Source organism: Myotis nattereri (genome assembly GCF_964212035.1).
Source record: "Myotis nattereri genome assembly, chromosome: 11".
Lineage (NCBI taxonomy): Eukaryota > Metazoa > Chordata > Mammalia > Chiroptera > Vespertilionidae > Myotis > Myotis nattereri.
The window spans coordinates 49,586,737-49,610,751 of record NC_138086.1 but is presented as its reverse complement, the minus strand read 5'-3'; the positions used below and the strand labels follow the sequence as shown (position 1 = coordinate 49,610,751).

Here is a 24,015-nt window from a genome sequence, read left to right as displayed (position 1 = left end):
AGTGTTGAATAGAGGAGTGCCGGAAGAAGCACCAGCTCACCTCTCATTAGAACGCATATTCCAGTGGTGTCCCTCCCCTCCTGTGAACGCCACCAAGGCCCCAGGATGTCTGAACTGGCTAGTCTACCACAGGACTGAACAACATAGGGGTGCTCCAAATCAATCCTAGTTGACTACAACATTATATAATCAATTCTGTTTTCATAGTTAATGATGTAAACCTGTTAGAAACCTATTAAATTTCACTTTTTTCTTACTGGAAATATACGGAAACAAAAGAGCAATTTATGTTTTATTGCAAAAAATGCCAAGTATAAGATAAAATAAGTACCTTTAAAAAACTCACCAGAATTTAGACTGTACATAGAGATCTGACCTCCCCACCCCCATAAGGTATCATTTTGATTCATTCACACAAGATATTTATTGTTGTATTGGCTGTTGTCATTTTTTTAATTTGACAATCTAAGGCAGCCGTGGGCAAACTACGGCCCGGGGGCCGGATCCGGCCCATTTGAAATGAATAAAACTAAAAAAAAAAAGACCGTACCCTTTTATGTAATGATGTTTACTTTGAATTTATATTAGTTCACACAAACACTCCATCCATGCTTTTGTTCCGGCCCTCCGGTCCAGTTTAAGAACCCATTGTGGCCCTAGAGTCAAAAAGTTTGCCCACCCCTGATCTAAGGGAAAAGAGGTCAGGGTCCCTGACTAAATGTTTTAAAAATTCTTGTAGCAAACTGGTTGAAAATTGCTGTTGTAGAGAAAAAGTTTGCACTGGGGAGATAATAATAATGATTATTATTTTTATAGCAGCAGCTACCATTTATGGAATCCTTGAGAATTAATGCAAGTTTTATGCCCCAAACTTTAAGGACTCAAGTCCATTCCTGTGTGTCAAAGCACTCTGGTGTTAAGAGTGCTCCCTGCAGAAGACCTTGCAGTGCAGGAAAGTGGCATGAATATACCTTCTCATAAGAACACGGATTGTAAGTCTTCAGGAAAAAAAGGCATTAAAGAACATATACGGTTTTAAACTTCGAATCGAACTGCAGAGCCCCAGATTTATCTGTCTCATGGAATACAGACACTTATAGAGTCCTGAAGGCAACCTCACAACCAGTGAACCAAGATGGAACTCATCTGTGAACTTGTTAAAATATGTCCTTTGTGGGTCAGCGTCTCTTAGTTACCCCGAATATTAAACTTAAAAAGAAGAAAACAAAACTCCAAAATTAATTGTCTAGTTATACTGTCACTATTATGTTTACTTTTCATTTTAAACCAACTATAAGTCCTAATAAGCAGCAAAAGTGGTCAATCTGAAACATACTTATCTTTTCTATGGGTGTAACAAAGAATATGGGCTTTGGCATCAATCAGACAGACCTGTTTTGCCATTTACCACCTGTGTAGCTTAAAACAAGTTTAAAGTTATTTCACACTTCCATTTACCTTCAAAACAAATGCTCCTACTAGAAGCAAAGTGTTTTCTTGATTGTTCTACTGAAAATGCTACAAGGGAGTGATTAAAGACATTTGCTCTGGTAGGATGCCTCAGTGAGATGACAGTTTCCTGGTCTAACATCCTACCAAGTGAAGACTTCCCACTTGAAGTAAAGATGCCTTAGGTGCTATCCTGATCAATACAACCTTAATGGGGTAAGGGAGCTCATAAGGCTTTCAGAAAGGAAAGGGCAAAAAGAAAGGAGAGAACCGCTGAGATCTACCCACGGAAATAAGAGCAGAGGACAAAGTCCAAAGTAGGTTCCATTTAAATCTCAGCAGACAGTCAGGCATAATGATGAATGAAAGAAGCCAGACACAAAATGCCATTTCACTTCTAGGAAATACAGTAACACAGACAAACTCGATTATGGTGATGAAAGTCAGAATGGTGGTGACTTCCAGGTAGAGGGGAAGGATACCACTGGGAAGGGGGCTGAGAGGCTCTGGGGTGCTAAACATTCTAAATCTTGATCTGCATCCATTTACAAAAATTCATTGCACTGAGCACTTAAGATCTGGGCACTTTACATGTAAAAATATCTCAAAATGAAACCAATTAAACTATTAAAGGGAGGTGGGAGGGGGGGTCAAGTCAGGACAAGGACCATAAAAATCCTCTAAGACGCTCTAAACTTTAATTTTTCTATGTTTTTTAATTTTTATTGCTTAGGACCTATTTTTCTACGGTGAGAAGCAATGAATGTGTTTAAAATAATTTCAGTGTTTCTTTGAAAGTAGCTAGGAAGGTGGAAGCTGGGCAGTCTTTGTTGCCTTCTGCGTCTAGGTCTGAGAGGGCCAGAAACTGAAACAAGAGACTGAGCACAAGAACATGGGAAATGGTTTGGGCCTAACAAGCAACAAAAAAATCCCAGAAGTTCTGCGCTCTTATTAGTGCTATCAATAATTCATGTATACAACATAATATAATCCCTGATGTCCTGTAGATAATGTATTAAACTTTATCTACTTGGTTAAAAAATATACTCATTCTTCCAACAGTATTTTTAGAAATTATTTCTTCCCAAAGCAATCTGATTATGCAGTCTAACTAGAGGCACAAGAAATAAAGACTCTACCATAGCCATCATTAACTCTGGGCAATACCAAAGAAAAACCTGTGTCATTTGACATGAAGCTGTACACAGCCCATTTTACAGCTTTCATTGGCTCTCAGAATCATGTGCTGTGCTTCTCTGACACATTTATGGAAGATGTTTGTAAGAGTCACAAAGAAGGGAATATGTAAAACCAATGAACAAACAACCCTAGGTTAATCAATCCTTTACAATCCCACCACTCAACAAAAGAAAAAAAAAATGATGCAATGGTCTAAGGCAAAGGAAGTGTGAGCAAGGCCCTGTAACAAACCCTCTATTGAGGTGGGTGGTGTCATTCTTACCTTTATCACGATCGTAGAGTAAATCTTCGGTTGAACAAGGGCTACCGTCCTGGGATTCTGGGGGACAGAAGGGGGAGACACAGGGCGAGTGGCTACTGCAGCTGCTACTGCGCTCCTGGACAGAGGGGGTCTGAGTGTCGATGCTGCGTGTGCTGCTGCTCCGGTAGTGAGCAGGGAGCGGAGCTCTTCGGCCATCTGGAATATCCAAAGGCTGCAGGAGGAATAACCATTACACATGTGAATGACAGTGCATACTCTCGCTTCACACAGAAAACACACGGTGTTTCCTCTGATGTCATATTCCACTATCAGCATCAGTGATTCTTATGAGAATAAAGGCACCAATCTTGTGTCTTAAATTCTGCATGTTACCTTTATTGAACAAAAAATGTCTTTCATATCCCAAAGTTTTTAGGGTTCAAAGTACTATGGGTAAATTGTCTTTAAAATGACGAGCACTCTATATGTATTGTAGGTCAGCATTTCCACAATATCCCCCAAGGATAGAGACTTCTTTTAACACTGAATCCCGAATGCCAAGTACAGTGGGGCCTTGACTTACAAGTGTCCCGACTAATGAGTTTTTACTGGGTCTGGCACACAGCGGACATTCAGTAAATTTATACTGAATGAATTCATTGAACTGCTCAAGAAATCACTTTTACTTGCCAATAAGAACTAAAGTCTAATATTCACAAGTATACATTTTTCTGTTTGTTCTTTCTTATTTTAATTTTGAAGGCCAGGAACAAACAATGTTTTCTATTTCCTTTGCAAATTACCCAAATTTTCTAATAATGAATGTGAGATATTTCCAAATAATACTTCTAATAAGGGCCTTTTATTTAGAAAATAAAGAATTTTACAAAGAACTTTTACAATTCAGTAATTGAAAAATAACCTAATTTTAAAATGGGGCAAAGTATAGACAATTTTCCAAAGAAGATGCACAAATGGTCAATAATACATGAAAAGAAGTTTAACATCATTAGCCATCAGGAAATGCCTCTCAGTCCCAATGACGAGATACCATTTCACATCCACTAGGATGGCTAAAATAAAACGGATAATTTCAAATGTTGGTGGAGATGCAGAAATTAGAACCTTCATACACTGCTGGTGGGAATGTAAAATGGTGCACTGCAGCCACTTTGGAAAACAGTCTGGCAGTTCCTCAAAAGGTTAAACAAAAAGTTACCATGATACCATACCAACAATACTACCCTAGGTATAAACCCGAGAGAGATGAAAACATTATGCTCACATGAAAACTGGTATATCAATTTCATAGCAGCATTACTCATAATAGCCAAAAAGTAGAAATAATACCAATGTTCACCAACTGATGACGGGATAAATAAGATCCAGACACAACCGACTATTATTTGGTATTCAATAAAAAGGGATGAAGCACTTATACATGTTAAAACAGAAGAGAAACTTCTGACAAGTGGATAAAAAAAGCAGTTACCAAAGGCTACATAGTACATGCTTGCATTTATATGAAATGTCCGGAACAGACAAGTCCTTAAACGGAGAAGGTAGATCTGTGGTTGCCTAGGGCTGGGACCATTGGAGGGAAATGAGGGATGACTGCTCAAGGGTATGGAGTTTCTTTTTGGTGATGAAAACGCTGCAAAATCAATTGTACAGATGGTTGCACAACTCTGTGAATATGCTAAAAACCACTGAATTGTACACTTTAAACATGTAAACTTTATGGTATGTGAATTACATTTAAAACTGTTACCAAAAAAGAACTTTTGAGACAGTTAACAATATTTTTTTAAAAAGAATTCAAACATTCCATGTAAACTTACCTTGGACACTTCCTCCTTCCCATTATTTTCCTTAATGAATACCTTCTCTAACTCAGGACTTATTCCTTCTACATTGCAGGGCACACGTGAAACAGCTGATTTTGGCACTGATATATTTGACAGAGGCATAGGGACTGATCTTGATCCAGTAGCCTACAAATCAGAAGATAAGGTAGTACCAAATTATTTGTGGTCAAAGAAATCAAAACTAAAGAGTATGGTAAATCTGAAATTAGAAACACAATGACCTTTCAAAACAATGTAAGTTCAGATACACATACAGAAATTTAGGTTCTAACATAAGGAATGTAAAAATCACCATCAAAATAATCCGTTATGCAAGTATATAGGTATGACTGTATGTATAATGTATACACTTTGTTTTTGTTTTTTACTTTAAATTCTTTATTACTTAAGGTATTACAAATGTGTCCTCATCCCCTCCATTAACCCCCATCCTCCCCCCGCCCCCCCCCACTCATGCTCTCACCCTCCTGTTGTCCATGTCCATTGGTTTGGCTTATATGCATGCATACAAGTCCTTTGGTTGCTCTCTTCTCCTTACCCCCACCCTCCCCTACTTTCCCTCTGGGGATTAATAGTCTGATCGCTGTATCTCTGTCTTTGGATCTGTCCTTGTTCATGCAAATACAAATATTGTATTTGCTCCCATTTTGTTTTTTTACTTCAAAATAAGATATGTGCACTGTGCATAGGAATTTGTTCATAGTTTTTTTATACTATAGTCCGGCCCTCCAACAGTCTGAGGGACAGTGAACTGGCCCCCTGTTTAAAAAGTTTGAGGACCCCTGGTCTATGTTGTTCTCTATGGTCCACAAATGAGTGAGATCATGTGATATTTATCTTTCTCTGACTGGCGTATTTCACTTAGCATAATGCTCTCCAGTTCCATCCATGCTGTTGCAAAAGGCAAGAGTTCTTTCTTTTTTACTGTAGCGTAGTATTTCATTGTGTAGATGTACCACAGTTTTCTAATCCACTCATCTGCTGATGGGCACTTAGGCTGTTTCCAAATCTTAGCTATGGTGAATTGTGCTGCTATGAACATAGGGGTGTATATATACTTTCTGATTGGTGTTTCTGGCTTCTTGTGATATATTCCTAGAAGTGGGATCACTGGGTCAAATGGGAGTTCCATTTTTAGTTTTTTGAGGAAGCTCCATACTGTTCTCCATAATGGCTGCACCAGTCTGCATTCCCACCAGCAGTGCAGAAGGGTTCCTTTTTCTCCACATCCTCTCCAGCATTTGGTGTTTGTTGATTTGTTGATGATAGCCATTCTGACAGGTGTGAGGTGATACAGCATAGTCATTTTGATTTGCATCTCTCATATAATTAGTGACTTTGAGCATGTTTTCATGTCTTTTGGCCCTCTGTATGTCCTCTTTCAAAAAGTGTCTATCTAGGTCCATTGCCCATTTGTTGATTGGATTGTTTATCTTCCTATTATTTTCATGAGTTCCTTGTAAATGTTGGAGATTAAACCCTTATCAGTGATATTATTGGCAAATATGTTCTCCCATGTAGTGGGTCTTCTTGTTGTTTTGTTGGTTTCCTTTCCTGTGCAAAAGTTTTTTTTATTTTGATGTAGTCCCATTTGTTTATTTTCTCTTTAGTTTCCATTGCCCTAGGAGCATTAACAGAGAAGAAATTCCTTCGACATATGTTTGCTATTTCACTGCCTATGGATTCCTCTAGTATTTTTATGGTTTCCCGTCTTACGTTTAAGTCTTTTATCCATTTTGAGTTTATTTTTGTGTACGGTGTGAGTTGGTGGTCTAGTTTCATCTTTTTGCATGTATCTGTCCAATTTTCCCAACACCATTTATTGGAGAGACTGTCTTGACTCCATTGTATGCTCTTGCCTCCTTTGTCAAATATTAATTGGACATAGTGCTTTGGGTCAATTTCTGGGTTCTCTATTCTATTCCATTGATCTATATGTCTGTTCTTGTGCCAGTACCAAGCTGTTTTACGAACAGTGGCTTTGTAATACAGTTTGATATCTGGTTTAGAGATCCCACCTACTTTGTTCTTCTTTCTCAGGATTGCTGCAGCTATTCGAGGTCTTTTTTTATTCCAGATGAATTTTTGGAACGTTTGTTCTAGATCTGTGAAATATGCCGTTGGTAATTTAATGGGGATTGCATTGAATCTATAGATTGCTTTGGGTAGTATGGACATTTTGATGATGTTGATTCTACCAATCCATGAACACGGTATGTTCTTCCATCTGTTTATGTCTTCCTCTAGAGGAAGACATAAACAGATGTATACACTTTTAAAGTAGAATAGCAGACATCATCTTTGGCACTGTTTAATTTTTACCCTGTTCCATTTTTACTGAAAAAGCATAGTTGAAATCATGTAAGTTAAGTATACCATGTGACTCTACTGTTTTGTGTGTGTGTGTGTGAGTCTGTTTCCTGCACTGAGACAATTACCTGCAAGTATTTTCCATTTCCATTTTGTCAGTCATTTAAGAAAACCTCAGCCATTTAGGTTTAATTTTAGGCATGTTATATTTTTCATTATTTATATAACATTATTGCCAGAAGTATATATTTGGTTTCTGCCCTGGTCCCTAACACAAAGTTCCTAAAATTCTTGTAGTTTCCTGAGTGATAGGAGTGCCAATTAGCATCTTTTGTTCCAATATTTAGTTTTTGACCCCAGATCCTGACACAGAGCTCCTAAATTCCTTGGAATTTCCTGGGTGGTAGGAGCCAAGAGTCTTTTTTGTTCTAATGAGACAGCTCTTAGTGGGCTCCTAAATACCTTCAGAATGGGGGCCTGTCACTAGAAAGACCAAGCTTTGATTAGAAGCTTGAAACTTTTGGCGAGTCCCACCCTGCCTCATCCTCTCGGGAAGGGAGAAGGGATGAAGACTGAGTTAATAGTGGATCATGCATATGTGATGAAACCTCCATAAAAAAACCCCTGAACTATGGGTTCAGATACCTTCCAGGCTGGTGAACACATAGCCATATCCACCAAAGGGTGACATACCCCAACTTCACGGGGACATAAGTGCCTGCACTCAGGATCTCCCAGATCTTGCCCTATGTTCCTCTTCATCTGTATCCTTTATTATACCATTAAAACACACCAATAAATGTGTTTCTTTGAGTTCTGTGAGCCATTACAGCCAATTATTGAACTGATGAAGGGGTTGTGGGAATCCCTTCTTTATAGCCAGCTGGTAGAAGTACAGAAGACAATCTGGGACTTGCAACGGCATCTGCAGGTGGGGGCAGTCTGGTGAGGCCGAGCCCTTCACCAGTGGGGTCTATGCCAACTCTAGGCAGTTAGTGTCAGAATGGAATTGTGAAACTCTTAGTGTGTATTTGAAGAGTTGGTGAATGGGCTGGTGTGGAAAACAACCCCACACATTTGGTAGAACATTATAAGTAGAGGGTACAGAAGTTCACATTTAAGAGAAAAGTACTGATTTTATGTTTATATTTTATGTAATCATCTCATTAAGTTCTCAGTTTTTATTATGAAAAAAATATAATCATCAACATAATTAAACAGAATAGCATAATGAATCCTCGGGTGCACATCATCAAGCTTCAAAAATTAAAACAAGTGCCAATTTTGTTTTATCTAAAATCCTTTTTTTTTTGTTCTTAGAGTATTTTAAAGAACATTCACCTCTTACCTACAAAAAGTTCAGTGTGTATAACAAAAGATGATTATTTTTACACATAACCAAATGCCAAAAAGTTCTGTGTAAATTGGGAACAAGCACATAATTCTTTTATGTTAAGTCAACAAGTCAACAGATCTACTATAAATGCATTGGGGTCTTACAGAAAAGATGCTTGAAATAAACAAAGTAAGAATAATATTTAATACAATCAGATTAAGGAGAAAAAGGAAGTCATATGTGAAATTTCACTTCAAATGTCTGAGGCTTGCTTGGCAATTGCAAGTTTGTTTTACAGCTCTGATGAAGTATAAATGGTGGACAATAAAATCCTCCCATTTTAAGTATGCAGTTCATTAAGCTTTGTAAATATACACAGCCATCCAATTACGAGTATAATCACATTCAGAACCTTCCATCATTCTGAAAAATTCCCTAGGGCCTCTCTGTAGTCAATTCCTAACCCTAATACTTTCTGTCTCTATAATTTTGCCTTTTTGAGAATTTAATATAATGAATCATATAGTATGCAGTCTTTTGCTCCTCACTTTTTCCACTTAGCATGTTTTTGAGATTCAACCATCTAAGTATCGGTAGGTCCTTCCTTTTACTGCTAAGTAGCATTACACTGTTTAGATATATGAAATGTTTATCCATTCACTAGCTGATGGATATTGGTTTGTTTCCATTTTTTCACTCTTATGAATAATGCCTCCATGGACATTGCTGTATAAATCTTTGTGTGGACATGTGTTTATTTCTCATGGACAGATGCTAAAGAGTGGAACCGCTGGGCTGTATGGTCAGTGTATACTGAACTTTTGAAGAGAATGCCACATTGTTTTCCAAAGTGGCTGTACCATTTTGTGTCCCCTCAGCCCTGCCGCAAAGTATAGCTCTTCTAGTTGTTCCACATCTTCATCAATATTTGATATTGTCAGTATCTTCCATTTTAGCTTTCCTATCATTAGTTTTAATAGTTTAGTTCATTCACTTTGATTTTCTAAATATATAATATTGTATGCAAATAATGATATCAATTATTTCTTTTTTTTCACTGCTCTGTCTAGAGCAATGGTTCCCAACCTTTTCTTGGCCATGCCCCACCTAAGCATCTCTGAAATCCTGATGCCCACCCCTCTGTGATATATTATTCAAAAAGTGAATTCCTATTCACACGGAGGAAGCCTAAAAGGCCATTAACTTGGTCTAAACAAGCTTCCAAAGAACATGGCATCCATGAAAGAGAAAAATAAAAGAACAGACAGTTGAAGTACTGAGGAAGAAATCACTATGAAATTGTTAAAAAAATAATAATATGAAGTGATTTGAAAAAACTAGCAAATAAAGTTTCAAAACATATAATAGAAAACTGAAATGCATAAATATGTCAATATCTGTATCTATATCTATAGATATAGATATATACTGTATATGAGACCTTCAGAACCATAAGACATGCAAAAAATTCACTGTTAATAATAACTCATTCTCAAACTGCCCCCCTTAAAAATCAAATTGCCCCCCTGTAGGGCATGTGCCCCATGTTGGGAACCACTGGTCTAGAGCATCTATATTATTAGCAGATAATATCAATAATTACAGACATCTATGACTTGATTTTTATTATAACAAAAACACTTCCAATATTTTGTTGGTAAAATCTCACAATACGTGCAGTTAGTCATATTAAGATATACCCTATTTTTAAGAAAATTTTATCATACATGAGTACTGAGTTTTTATGAAGAGTTTTTTTTAGCATCTATTTTGACCTCCTGATGCAATGAATGTAACTAATACATTCCGTAATGTTGAATCATCCTCACATTTGTGAAACAATCCCTAATTGGACCTGGGTTTTTTGTTTGTTTGTTTTTTATCCTCACCAGAGGATTTCCACACACACACACACACACACACCCCAACTGATTTCTAGAGAGAGTGGAAGAAAGAGAGGAGGGGGGGAGGGGGGAGGGAGAGGGGAAGAGAGAGAGAGGAAGAGGGAGAGAGGGAGAGGGAGGGAGGGAGGGAGAAAGAGAGAAAGAGAGAGAGAGAGAGAGAGAGAGAGAGAGAGAGAGAGAGAGAGAGAGAGAGACATCTACGTGAGACACATCAATTGGTTCCTCCTGCAAGCACCCCTACCAAGAACCTGCAACCAAGGTATGTGCCCTTGACCAGGAATTGAACCCAAGACCCTTTGGTCCACAGGCCAATGCTTTAGCCACTTAGCCAAACCAGCCAGGACTGGACTTGTTTTTATATACTACTTGGGTTTCTTCTGCCATAACTACTATATTTTCTTTACTAAAATTTACATAAATATTTGTAAGTTAATTTGGTCTAGACTAGCCTTCCCCAAATTTTGTTCTATTGGGCTATGCTAGTACATGTTCCTAAGAGGAGAAAACCCCAACAAAACTATAATCCTCAATTTCTTCATATGTAAAATAGAGGTAAAATATATAAGAGATACAGAGGTAGATGGGTTACAGTACTATTAGGAAGATTAAATGAGATAATGCCCATAGTTGCTTAATGAGTGAATGAGCTAGGATTTCAGCCCAGCCAGTATCAATTATCCTTGAGATCACTACACACAGCTATATCTGCTATTAAAAAGATTAGATATATGGCTAAAAATCCCTTCTTATACAATTTAGCAAATAGTAGTAATTTAGTAGATCTAGGGCAGCGGTTCTCAACCTGTGGGTCGCGACCCCTTTGGGGGTCGAAGGACCCTTTCACAGGGGTCGTCTAAGACCATCGGAAAACACATATATAATTACATATTGTTTTTGTGATTAATCACTATGCTTTAATTATGTTCAATTTGTAACAATGAAATTGGGGGTCACCACAACATAAGGAACTGTATTAAGGGGTCGGGGTATTAGGAAGGTTGAGAACCACTGATCTAGGGATTTACATTATTAATTATTAATCCTAAAATGATAAAGATTCTCCCTTTACAATGAACGCTTTAACAAAAAGTTAGCCTACCTGAGTGTGACTGATGGCTATATGGTTGCCATGGAGAGGTGACTGACGATCTTTCTCCTTACTGTGTCGACTACTCTGTTTACTACGTTGTAGTTGCTGCCGCAGTTTGGCAATCTGCTTTGGAGAGAGAGCAGGAGAAGCAAAAAGAGAACAAAAGTGATTACCAATTTTTAAGTACTTATTTCTTTAATTTTTGGATAATAGACTGATTCATTCTTCCAAGTTTTAATGATTAAGACTTAAAAAAATAATAAATAATAAATATATGCTACAATGTTCAATTGCACAATTTAAATAATGTTGTTGGTAAACATGTACAGTAAATTTCCCCAGATTATTTCAGATTTTACCTTTGTAACACCAGAAATATCTTCCTCTTTAAAACGCTTTTTGTAAGGTGAGAAATTAGTATTTCACATTCCTAGGGATTAAAGTCAAACCCAATCTCTTAATATAGGGGCAATATCAGTTAAGTCTTATGTAAACAAAATCAACCTGGTTTATCAATCACTAAATACTTGAAAATTTTAAATTCCATAGTGGTAACAAAAATCAAAGCATTTAGGTAAGTTATTAGTATTTTATTAGTACTTAATATTTTACTATTTATTACTCTTTAGTCACACAACTGGCATTTAACTTTCCAGCTTTACTGAGATATAACTGACAAATATTCTGTAAGTTTAAGGTGTACAATGTGTTCATTTGCTACATTTATATATTGCAAAATGATGTCACCAGAGCATTAGCTAACACCTCCATCCCATCACTTAATTACAGTTTCTTTTTTGTAGTAAGAACATTTGAGATTTGCTCCCTTAGCAACTTTTAAGTATGTAATTCGGTATTATTAACTACTAGAGGCCTGGTGCACGAAATTCATACACTTGGGGGGGTCCCCCAGCCTGGCCTGTGCCCTCTCACAGTGCGGGAGCCCCCCATCGATCTCCCAAAGATGTAGGCCCCGCCCACCCATCTGGGGCTCCTCAATAGATTGCCCCAAAGAGGTAGGCTGGAGCCAGGGGTCCCGCCTCCATGCCATGTGGAGCTGTGGGACTCCAAGGCCTCACAGCACAGAGCCACGGATGACCAAGCCTTGGCATGGGGAGCCGCAGGCCCCGCCTCCATGCCGTTCACGCAGCATCAAGCCCCCACCCACCTGCGTGCTCACATAGCTCCACCCACCCGCACACGCCCGCTGCACACGCAGCCTCCTGGTGATAGCTCGTTGAGGCATGAGGGCGTCACAGCATGAGGGCGTGACGACCACATAGGCTTTTATTAGTATAGATAATGAAAATGCTGTACATTAGATCCCCAGAATTCATTCATCTTATAACTGAAGTGCTGACCCTTTGACCAACCCCACTTTGTCCATCCTCCAGCTTCTGATAATCACAACTCTCCTCTCTATTTCTATGAATTGAGCTCTTTAAGGTCCCACATACAATTGATATCATACAGTATTTGCCTTTCTCTATAGGACTTATTTCACTTAGCATAATGCCCTCAAGATTCATCCATGTTGCTGCAAATGGCAGAATTTCTTTCCTTCTCGTGGCTGCATAATATTTCATTGTGTATATACCACATCTTCCTTATCCATTCATTCACTGACAGACACCTGGCTCTAATCACACAATTTTTAAAAAACAAATATAACTTTGGGTTATTCCCCTAAATGTAATGGTAACACTCACAGGCTAAAGAAAAGTCACTGACTACAATATGGCTTGGAAATCATTAAATTACAAATGTATTTTAGGTGAAGTACAATCTGCTTAAAATGTGCTAGACCAGGAATAAAATATTCCTGAGCATTTTAAAGGGTATCATTAGCAATTTGAGGGAAGTTATTTAATATTGGCATTATTTATGAAAATATTACTTCAATTAACAGTTATACCTGAAAAACCACTTTTATGTTACCTACTAGCTGAAGTGTAAATACAAAGTAAAGTCTGTAAAATATATTTCCTCAAAGAGATACAGTAAAGCAAAAAGACAAAATATTTTAGTATTAGCTGAATATTTACCTTTAATAACCATGACAATAAAAAGCAAAATAGACAGTTGTTATTAAAGCTCAAGGGAAAAAGTATATAGGTTACAGGGAAAATTCATTTTTACTTTTGGCAAATAGAAGAGAAACAGCATGGAAAGAAATAAAGCACTTAACCAAAGGAATAATTTATATCCTTTTATACTAAGATCCACTTATCCCTTTACTTTTCTTAAATCTCTTTGTAGCTTATGGGCTTTTCATGCAACATCTTTGCAAAGATATACAAATATGATTGTCTATGTGTTTCTTGTGCTGCTGTAATGAGGTAACTTTCTTCTAAAGAACGTTAATTTTCATTGGAAAAGGAATAAAAATTAGTAGGTAATTACTATAAATCAAGACAGTTTATTCACTATGATAAAAATACAGAATTTCAAATTGTACAAGTCATTTAATTAGGATAGAGACATAAAATTAAGTGTTTTCTGAGTATCAATGATGTTTATTGGTATTTTGAAACCAGCCAGAGTTCATATAGAAGAGCCCATAATGCTTAGAGATTAATCAAAGCAATTAGTGCTTTTCCATTTAAAAATATCTTTAAAAATAAACAAACAAAAATAAAGGCCTTTGAAACATCAAAATAAGCCAGAAAACTTTTTGTCCTAAACAGCTTTAACACCTTAAGTGCCCAGCCTGTTTTGTCTTCTGGGCAGAAAGTATAGTGTCAGTCACCAGTGACTGACAGGGTGCTTAATGTGTTAACAAACCTCTGAAAACAAAATGTATACATCACGGTACACACCTTACTTTGCAGAGATACCAATTTAAATTATGCAACCTTATAATTTTCACACAATACTGTTCATTTTTGGAATATAACATAGTGATGCTCTTATTTAGAATTCAGCAGAGATTAGAGTAAAAGTGAAGCTCATCTTCCTAAATATATATATACTAGAGGCCTGGTGCACGAATTCATGCATGGGTGGGCTCCAGTACACCCCCACTGGGCCAATGGGAGCCAGCCAGGGAAGAAGAGGCCGCAGGAGATTGGCTGGCCAGCCCTGCCCCCAATCAGGCCAGTTGGCTGGCTGCAATGTGTGTCATAGTGACCTGTTGTTCCAGTTGTTCCAGTGGCTTTTATATATATAGATATATACTCAGAACATTTACAAATTTTTTGTCAAGAACTATGAAACAAAAGCAAGACACCAAAAATCCCCCTTTGCTTCAGAGTACAGGAGGTCCCTGTGTTATTTACACCATATTCAGAAGAGGCGCAGACCTACATAGTAAAACTGCAAATGTTCTCACCTTCCAGGGTTTTTACTTAGAATTTGTCTTCTCTTTTCCCTTTGATGCTCAAGACCACATTACAGCCAAAGCCACCTCTTCTCCCTGACCTTAGCACCAGTGGAGAGTAGACACAAAGGTTTCCTTTGGGAGGGAGGTGTAAAAGGAAACCGTAACTCCACGCCCCCCCCTCCCCCCACCCACACACACATACACACACCCCTCCCGCCTCATGCACAGCTCTGATCCTCTGCCTGAGACAGCCTCCTTAAAGCCCACATTCCATCGCATCACACAGAAGCTCCTGGTCCTCACTTCGGTGAGCCTACCTACCCCAGTTACTATGATGAAATGACCACACAACTTTACTGAGTTATACTGACTGAATTTTTAAAACTAAACTATAGATTAATCTTCCTTTGTGTTTCTAAATATTCATTAGCTATTCTGTGACCTTAAGAAAAAAACGTAAGACTGGACCTTGAGGGCATTATGCTAAGTAAAATAAGGTAGACAAAGAAAAATAGAGTATGATCTCACTTATATGTGGAATCTAAAAAAAAAAGCTTAGAGTAACAGAGAGAAGATTGGTGGTTGCCAGAGATGGAGTGGTGGGGGCAGGAAATGGGTGAAGCTGGTCAAAGGGTACAAACTTCCAGTTGCAAGACGAGTCATTTCTGGGAATGTAATGTATAGCAAGCGACCACAGTTAACAATGCTATATTGTAGATTTCAAAGTTGCTAAGAGAGATCTTAAAAGTTCTCACAATACATAAAAAACTGTAACTGTGTGAGCTGATGATTTTGGAACTTATACATATATCAAATGATTACATTATATACCTTAAAATTATACAATGTTATATGTCAACTAGAGCTCCAGTGCACGGATTTGTGCACTGGTAGGGTCCCTCGGCCCCGCCTGTGGGAAATCGGGCTGAAACCGGTAGTCTGACATCCCAACATGAAAGAGGTCCCAAGCACATAAGCTGCAAAGTTTTAAAAAGTTAATGAATAAGTGATCCTGGGTCAAAAGAAGAAATAATCATTGTAGGCAGAAGAAATAGCATACATACAAAGAAATGACTAAAACATTTGTGGAATCAGATAAACGAAAATCAAGGATTGGCCCCACTTAAAATCTGAGAATTAGGAATACACTTTATTGTAAATTTTTGAAAACCTGATAACATCATCCTTGTTTATTTGCTATTTTTGTCTTGTTAGTCCCCCCTCCCCCCCCCCCCGCACCCCAACATACTATTGTTAGCATTTAAAAACAAAATAAAACTAAAGTAAATTCAGCCTTAAATAACTGCTTGAGGCACTGTTTGTCAGAATAATTCTATTCCACAGGCCAGGGAAATGAGAAATCTTAAAAGGTAGTAGGAGAAAAAGCAGGATTTTAAGGCTTTTAGAAAAAAAGAAAAGAGAGCTGGTTTACAACCAGGAAAAAAAGGCACATGTGCTTTTACGGGAATCACCTCATTCATTTTTCAATAAAAGCAGATGAGATAGGTACTACTATTATCCCCATCTTATAGATGAGGAAAATGAGAGGTAGAAAGATTAAAGAGCTCGCTAAAAGTCACACAGTGAAGTGGTGAAACAAATATTTAAATTTAGGAAGTCTAGTTCCAGAGTTTGCTATCTTAACTACTATTCACTATTGTTTAAAGAATCAAGTTAATAACTCACCAGGAGATAAAGAAATCTTATAAAAAGTGAAGACAAACATACAAATGGCAATGATAATTTGACACCTGAACTAAAACAAAACAAAACAAAACAAAAAAACCAAACCAATTATTAAAGCTATTTACCTAAGAAATTTTCTTAAAAATGTAGTGAGAGGTCATGAATCTCAAGCTGTTATTCACTTTTTTATATGAAAAAAAGGGAATGTGTGACCAACTTTAGTGCTTGTAAAGATAAAGTGTCTCAAAAGAAAGGTCCTGTAGTCAAAAACAAATTTTTAATATTATATTCCTTGACAGTGTTCAGAGGAATTTAAAATGCAACACCACCTAATCTAACACTAAAACTAAAAATTTAAAACTTTTTTTGTCTTTCCATAAATATGCATAATCAGTGTTGTCTTCCTGCTTTTCTTTAAAGTACCAACAGGAAAACCCAAATGAACTATTTGCTATTCATTCAACCCATGATAATCAAATGAGCAAATGCAGGCACATGCATGCACAAACAAGCATGTACAAGGAGCACACACACATGCATAAGGAGAGGTTACCTGCACAAACATCAACCCTTTCATACCCACAGATATGCTTGCCCAGGAACAGACAGAAAAAGATACTCCCACACACAAATTCATCCCCAAAGATACAGCCAGTATCTTCTTTATACATATAAAATAAGTTTTAATATAGAAGTGTATTTACAACTACCTACAAAGCACAAGTTTCAACAGAGGCATGTTAACAATACCAGACTAACATTTAAAAATACACTTACTTAGTTCACAAACCTGCTTGATCCCACAGATTTATTGTATCTCTTTTACAGACCAGGAAACACTAAAAAGTAAAATACCTTTTCCAATGTAACACAGCTAATAAATGGCAGGCCTGGTCCTTCAGTCTTTAATTCGTAACTTCTTTTTATTTCCTACCAACAGTGCTGAAAGTAATACGAGGTTAATGTTCAACTGCAATAACTACCAGTCACTATGTATTGGCTCATAATCTCAACCACTTCGCAAAGTAACTTCCTTTCTTAATGTTGGAGATATTGCAAGATGTGAAAATAGAATAAAGATGAACAAAAATGTGATGAAGCAATTAACTGACTACATACTAACCTACTGATAAGTTTCTATTTTTCTGATAAGCAGTATTTAGGACCTTAAAAACTGTGCCTATTGGATACAATTTTAAATAATGAAAAATTGTAAAACATCTTTATAACTCAATATGGATTGAGAGACCTTATTAAAAATATATAGTTTTAAAAGGTTCATCACACCATTCATTTGCTTTCAACTGGATAATCAAAATTCTCCATTCTGTTGTCTTTTAGGTCCAGAGAAAATATTATTACAATATTTTCGCCTACTATAGTATGATAAAAAAAAAATTTAAATACCAATACTAAAAGAATGTTAGGGTGAAAGGTATACTCTTAGTAAAACTATAAGAAACTTTTATTTTTCTTATTTAAAAAGGGAAGTCCATATCAATAATACTTAATAATTGGCCTTGGTCAAGTAGCTCAGGTGGTTAGAGTGTCGTCCTGATGCGCCAGAGTTGCGGGTTCGATCCCTGATCAGGGCACATACAAGAATCAACCAATGAATGCATAAATAAATGGAATAACAAATCGATGTTTCTCTCCCTGTCTAAAAATAAATAAGTAAAAATTTAAATAAATAAAATGAATAATTGTCATTTTACTAGAAATGAGAATTATACCTAATCATTTTCCTTACTTCTACAGATGGTTCCCTCTAAGAAAAACTATCTTACTAATGAGAGCAGGACTAAGATAAAGAAGCAACCTATGATTTTTCCTTATTTCCACTGAAGGACTTATGAATAGTAAACCCACCTTTTTCAATTTATCTTTATCAAAATCATGAATAGTAAAAAAAAATTAAAACAATAATACAACATGTACCATTTTTGTTTTCTGTGGGAATGACACCTTCTGGGACCAAAAGGTATGCTTACTGCTTACTATAAAAACAGTGGATTCCCCCAGCTCTGTCTCTCTCTTCTGAAATGGGATCTACTGCATGGGCAGGCATCTATTTGGGCCCTCCCCATCTCCCCCATGTGACTGCAGGGTCAGGAGAACAAATGCCAACTTGATAGTCTTGATATTCGCTGTGTTGAAGTCCACTGTCTCTAAACCAGGAGTTTCATGATTCTGCCAGCATCCATGAAACAGTAAAAACAGCTTTTTAGGCTGTAAGTAGGAAAAAAATAAAATCCAAGACCCAAGAAGATATACTTTCTCCTTTGCCTCAAATGGAGAGGAGTTTTAATGGGACAACTTGAATGACTGATATATGTTCCCCACAGATAAGGGGTCATGATGAATTCGTATCTGATACCCACTCCAGATACTCAAAATGTGGAGCTAGGATAACAGAGTTTTACTGTAGCATTTGAATCAGCATAAGCTCCAGACATTAACCAGACAAAAAATATGTGAGTTTCCCAGGAACTATTTGGGAAATGAGCGTGAGAGTCATTGTGGAGGGTTGTCTTAGGTCCATGTAAGAAAGCCACCTAGAAGGGTGAAGGAGGTCAGCAGCTGAGAATGTGAAATCTAGGTCTAGAATTCTAGAGGCCAAGGAGAGGTAAGAGACTCACTAACCCATTAAGACAGAACTAAAGGTAAGAGATGTATAGCAACAAGGAATTCCAAAGAACCCATGAGGTCACAAAAAGAAGTTTTAAGAATCTGTCAAGCCCAGGGAATGTCAAGGCGTCTTACAACAGTACCAAATAGGAACATATCTATTCCCCTTACCTTTCCCTCTCTCCCCCACGCTCCAACTCCAGAGGGGTTGGAAACAGGAGCTATGGAATTAGGAAGGAGATGAGCAAGACACAGAAAAGGAGCCTCCAGGATCCCTTCACCCATGAAGGCACCCAGCTGTAGAAGGCCCTAGTTGGGAGAAGACGAGCAATATAACCATGAGAGAAGTTAGAAGCGTTGACTATGGCAAGAGATTGGAAAGCAAGCTCACCTGAAGGGACTGCAGGAGTGTAAGTGATCAGATTATATAGTTTTGTACTATGGGCAGGAAACAAATGTATTTATCACAAACTATATCCCTTCTTCTCTTGTTGAACAAGGACAATAAGAGTTAATATAAAGTCTTTTTGTGATTATTCCTTAAAGTCTTAGCTGCTTTTCCTAATATGTAATTAAGCTATTTAAGAAGTAGATTGTTGTTATCTACTGTTTCTTTTGAAATTCTAGATGCTTTACACAATACTGAGCATAGAGTCTTATTCATCTGACATTATTCCATGAATAAATGCAGTGCCACTAAAGGCTGATGATGTTTGCTAAAAAAAAAATCTTAAAATTTTACCTTTATTCTCTTTTATCTCTATTAAATGTGTAGAAATCAAGTACCATAAAAAGTGACAAGTATTAATTAAATCTTTATCATTTACTTAGCAGACTTTTTAAACTCTAGTTATGCTGTGTACATTAATTCTAAATTGTTTTATATAAACAGGGAACCACATATCTAACCAATGGAAAAGTACACTTGTACTTTTTTGGTTTGCAAAATGTAAATAAAGGTTGGACCAACAACCCTTCAGTAAACATAATCTAAAGGAAGAAAAGTAATCTTCTCTTAAAGGAAAATGATGCTTCTCTTGAACTCATTTTCTTAACATAGACACAAACCACAAACTCACTGTATACTGACATCAATAATAGTTTGTGATAAATATATTGATAATCTGACATTTCTTTGTAGGTACTCTGCCCATTTTCCAAATGTGTGTGTGTGTGTGTGTGTGTGTGTGTGTCCTTGATCTATAATTCCAATACACTAGACCTAAAGGTTGGAGTTTTTTCACTGTTCTGTTTTTCCTCCTTGGAACTGGTGGGCTTTTTCAATATAAAGACATACATGGCTCTTCAAATCTAGCAAATTTTCATCCTTAAAAATTTCTCTTCCCTGATGCTTATTATTCTTACTTTCTGGAACTCCTAAATCTATTTTCCATGTTTCTTAACTTCTCTTTCATGTTTAAAACTTCTTTATCATTTTCTTCTATATTTTAGATGATTTGCTCATCCTGACTTTCAATTCTCAGTTGAGTCTTTTGATTCACTAATTCTCTCTTCTGTTATGTCCTTTGGATCCAGTAAACAGTTTTTTATTTCACCAACTTTCGTTACTTAAAAGATTTTCAAATGGACCTTTATCATTCTGCCTGTTCTTATTTATTCCTATTCTCATTGAAAGTTACTATTTCATTTGAAATTATAAATTCTTATTTTAACGTTATTTTTGGGACTGTGTTCTTATCCTTATTTCTTCAGATGTAAGGATTCTATTTAATATATCTGCTGTGTGTTATGGCAATAGATTTCCTTACATTCCCTAAAATACTTGTCTGCAAGGTCACCTTACGTGGGAGTGTTGTCCTTGGTGAGCTCTTTCCTGCTATGTTACTTCATGGTTGCTCAGACTGGCCTCTGGAGTTGCATAGCTCCAGAGCAGGTTTTAAATTAGTATGACTGGGGCCTTGGTCCCACATGGGTAGAGCTCTAGTCCAGATGCTATGTACACACACAACATATGGTTACTATTTCCATTTTTACATAGCTGTCTCTCTGGCCCACAGGAAAACACCAACAATGTCACATGGGGTTATTTCGGGTACAGTTTTACTACCTACAAACATAGTCTTAGATCTCTATTTATGCAAACAGCTCCATTCCAATATCCCACTATTTATTTGAAAGATACATTTGGCGCTCTTAAAATGTGTAGGAATCTACACTCTCTTAAAATTGGCTTAAAAAGCCTCCCTAATCCACAGCAAACATGACCCAGGCTTGCTTCTCTTCTTTCTTCTTTTTTCTTTCCTTTCCTTCTTTCCTTCACTTCCTCCCTTTCCCTTTCCCTTCCCTTTCGTTTCTCTTCCCCTTTCCTCCCTCCCTCCTTTCTTTCTTTCTTTCTTTCTTTCTTTCTTTCTTTCTTTCTTTCTTTCTTTCCTCTCTCTCTCTCTCTTTTCCCTCCCTCCCTCCCTCCCTCCCTCCCTCCCTCCCACCTTCCTTCCCATTCATCCATTTGACTAATTTGAGAGAGAGATGAAGGGGGAGAGAGAGAGAAACATCGATCCGATCTGTTGCCTCCCATATTCACCCAAACCAAGAATCAAACCTGAAACCTTTTTGGCGTATGCCATGATGCTCTAACCAGCTGAGCCACCAGGCCAGGGCTCAAGTCATCTTTTAAAAACATTATAGTATATAACTTTTAAAAATATTACTATTTTAATAATAGCTCTTATTTTTCATAATTTTCTCAAATGCCAATTCTTATTTTTACTTTTAGTCTTCATCCATATACTCCTATACTTTTTCTAGCCATAGTTATATGTATCATACAGAATTTAATACCTTCATGACATGTCACAAAAAAGCCACCAGTGTCTTATATTTTTTCCTTTTTTCTTTCATCTTTACTGAGATATAATTTACATTCCCTTAACTTCATCCATTTGAAGGGTAAAATTCAGTAATTTTTAATCACTTTTCAGAGTTCTATAACAATCACAATGCAGTTAGAGTTATTTCATCAACCCCAAATTTGCTTTGAGTCTATTTGTAGCCCATAACCACTCTCCCAGCCCCACTCCTGGCCACATGCAACCACTAATGGGCTTCTTTTTTTCCTGGATACATTTGCCTTTTCTGGCATTTCAATATAAATGGAGCCATATCATAGGTAGTCTTATTCATCTGGCTTCTTTCACTTAACTGGGATTAGAAAAACTACAATCTGCAGGTCAAATCTAGCCTGCCACATGTTTTTGTAAATAAAATTTATTGGAGCATAACCACACCCACTCCATACTGTCTGTGGCTGCTTTCACATTACAATAGCAGAGCTGAGTAATTGCAACAAAGATAATATGGCCCACAAACCCTGAAATATTTACTATCTGGCCTTTTACAGAAAAAAATTGCTGACCATTAACTTAGTAAAATCTTTTTGAATTTCATTTACACTGTAGCATGCATTAGTATTCAGTACATTGTTTCCTTTTATTGCTGAACTAGAAGCCCGTTGCACGAAGATTCGCACAATAGGCCTTCCTTCCCCTGGCTGCCGGCACCGGTTTTCCGCTGGCACCCGAGACCCAGGCCTTTGGTGCGGCCACATCGGAGAAGCCAAGCCTCTTCAGTCTTCAGTCTTCACTCCGGCCTGGAGCCTTCAGTCTTCGCTCCTGCCTGCGTGTGCAAATTAACTGCCATCTTTGTTGGGTTAATTTGCATAGTCTCTCTGATTGGCCGGTGGGCATAGCGGAGTGACACCAATTTGCATGTTTCTATTTTATTAGTGTAGATAGTATGCTACTGCATGAATATACTACATTTTATTTATCCAGTTACTAACTGATCGATAATTTCCAGTTTTTAGTTGTTCTGAATAACTCTGCTATAAATAACAGTGTATATCTTAAAGTACACAGGTGTTTTCATCTTTATTATACAGATTCCTAGGAATGGAATTGCTGGGTTATATGCTAAGTTGATGTTTTAACTTTTAAAGAAACTGGCTAACTATTTTCCGAAGTCATTGTACCACTTTATATTCCCAACAATGTTTGAGGGGTCCAGATTCTTTACATCCTTTTCAATACTTAACATTGTCTTTTAAATTAAAGTCGTTGTAGTTGGTGTGTAGTTGTATTTAATGATTTAATTTTACATTTGTCTAATGACTAATGATGCAGAATACCTTTTGGCACCCATAAATATTTGGTGAAAATACTTCCATTCAAGTGTATTACCCATTGGGTTGTCTTATTATTAATTTGCATGAGTTCCTTATATATCTGTGGATAAGGCCTATATCAAATATATAATTTGCTAATATTTTTCCAGTCTGGGGTTTGTCTGTGCATGCTCTTAGTCATGTGTAAATGCTCATCTTAATAAAGTTCAATTCATATTTTTTTCTCTTATGGCCTTGCTCTTGGTGTTGCACCTAAGAATGCCCCACCTAATCCAAGATCTTCTAGAAGTTTTATAATTTTCGAACTTATATTTAGAACTAGGATCCATTTGAGTTCATTTAAGGGCTTAAGTTTTTTCTTTATATATGGATATAAAATGATCCCAGTACCACTGTTGGAAACACTGTCCTTTTCAAGTGAATTGTGTTGTTAACTTTGTTGAATAAAATCAACTGACTATAAATATAAGGTTTACTCCTGGATTCACAATTTTGATCCATTTATCTATATGTCTTCTTTTATGCTAATTCTTTGCCAACTGCATTCTTATAATGTACATTTATAAGAAGTATTGAAATTGTGTAATGTACATCCTCCCAAAATTTTCCTTGCTTTCAAAATTATTTTGGCCATTCTAGGTCTTTTGCATTTCCATGTAAATCTTAGGGTTATTACCTTGTTAATTCCTGCCCAAAACAAAAAGTATGAAATTTTAATGGTGATCACCATGAATCGATTTTGGGAGAATTACCATCTTAATAATGATACTGAGTGTTACAAACCAGTAAGGCTCCTACTCTCAGATGTAATTTGAGTATAGAATGAGTAGCGCAAAGTCT

At 36.9% G+C, this 24,015-nt stretch overlaps 1 protein-coding gene across 2 annotated transcripts in view; it reads right to left on the bottom strand.

The window, feature by feature from the left end:
- Positions 1–24,015, bottom strand: part of GLCCI1 (glucocorticoid induced 1) — a gene marked incomplete at its 5' end in the record, with an annotated part of 78,682 nt that overhangs the window by 10,239 nt on the left and 44,428 nt on the right. Inside the window, 3 exons of one of the 2 annotated variants that reach the window (XM_081101764.1) lie at positions 2,912–3,122; positions 4,732–4,884; positions 11,408–11,524. In XM_081101764.1, the coding sequence (XP_080957890.1) occupies positions 2,912–3,122; positions 4,732–4,884; positions 11,408–11,524 (481 nt within the window). The remainder of the gene's footprint in view (positions 1–2,911; positions 3,123–4,731; positions 4,885–11,407; positions 11,525–24,015) is intronic. The other variant, XM_081101765.1, reaches the window with a different exon arrangement.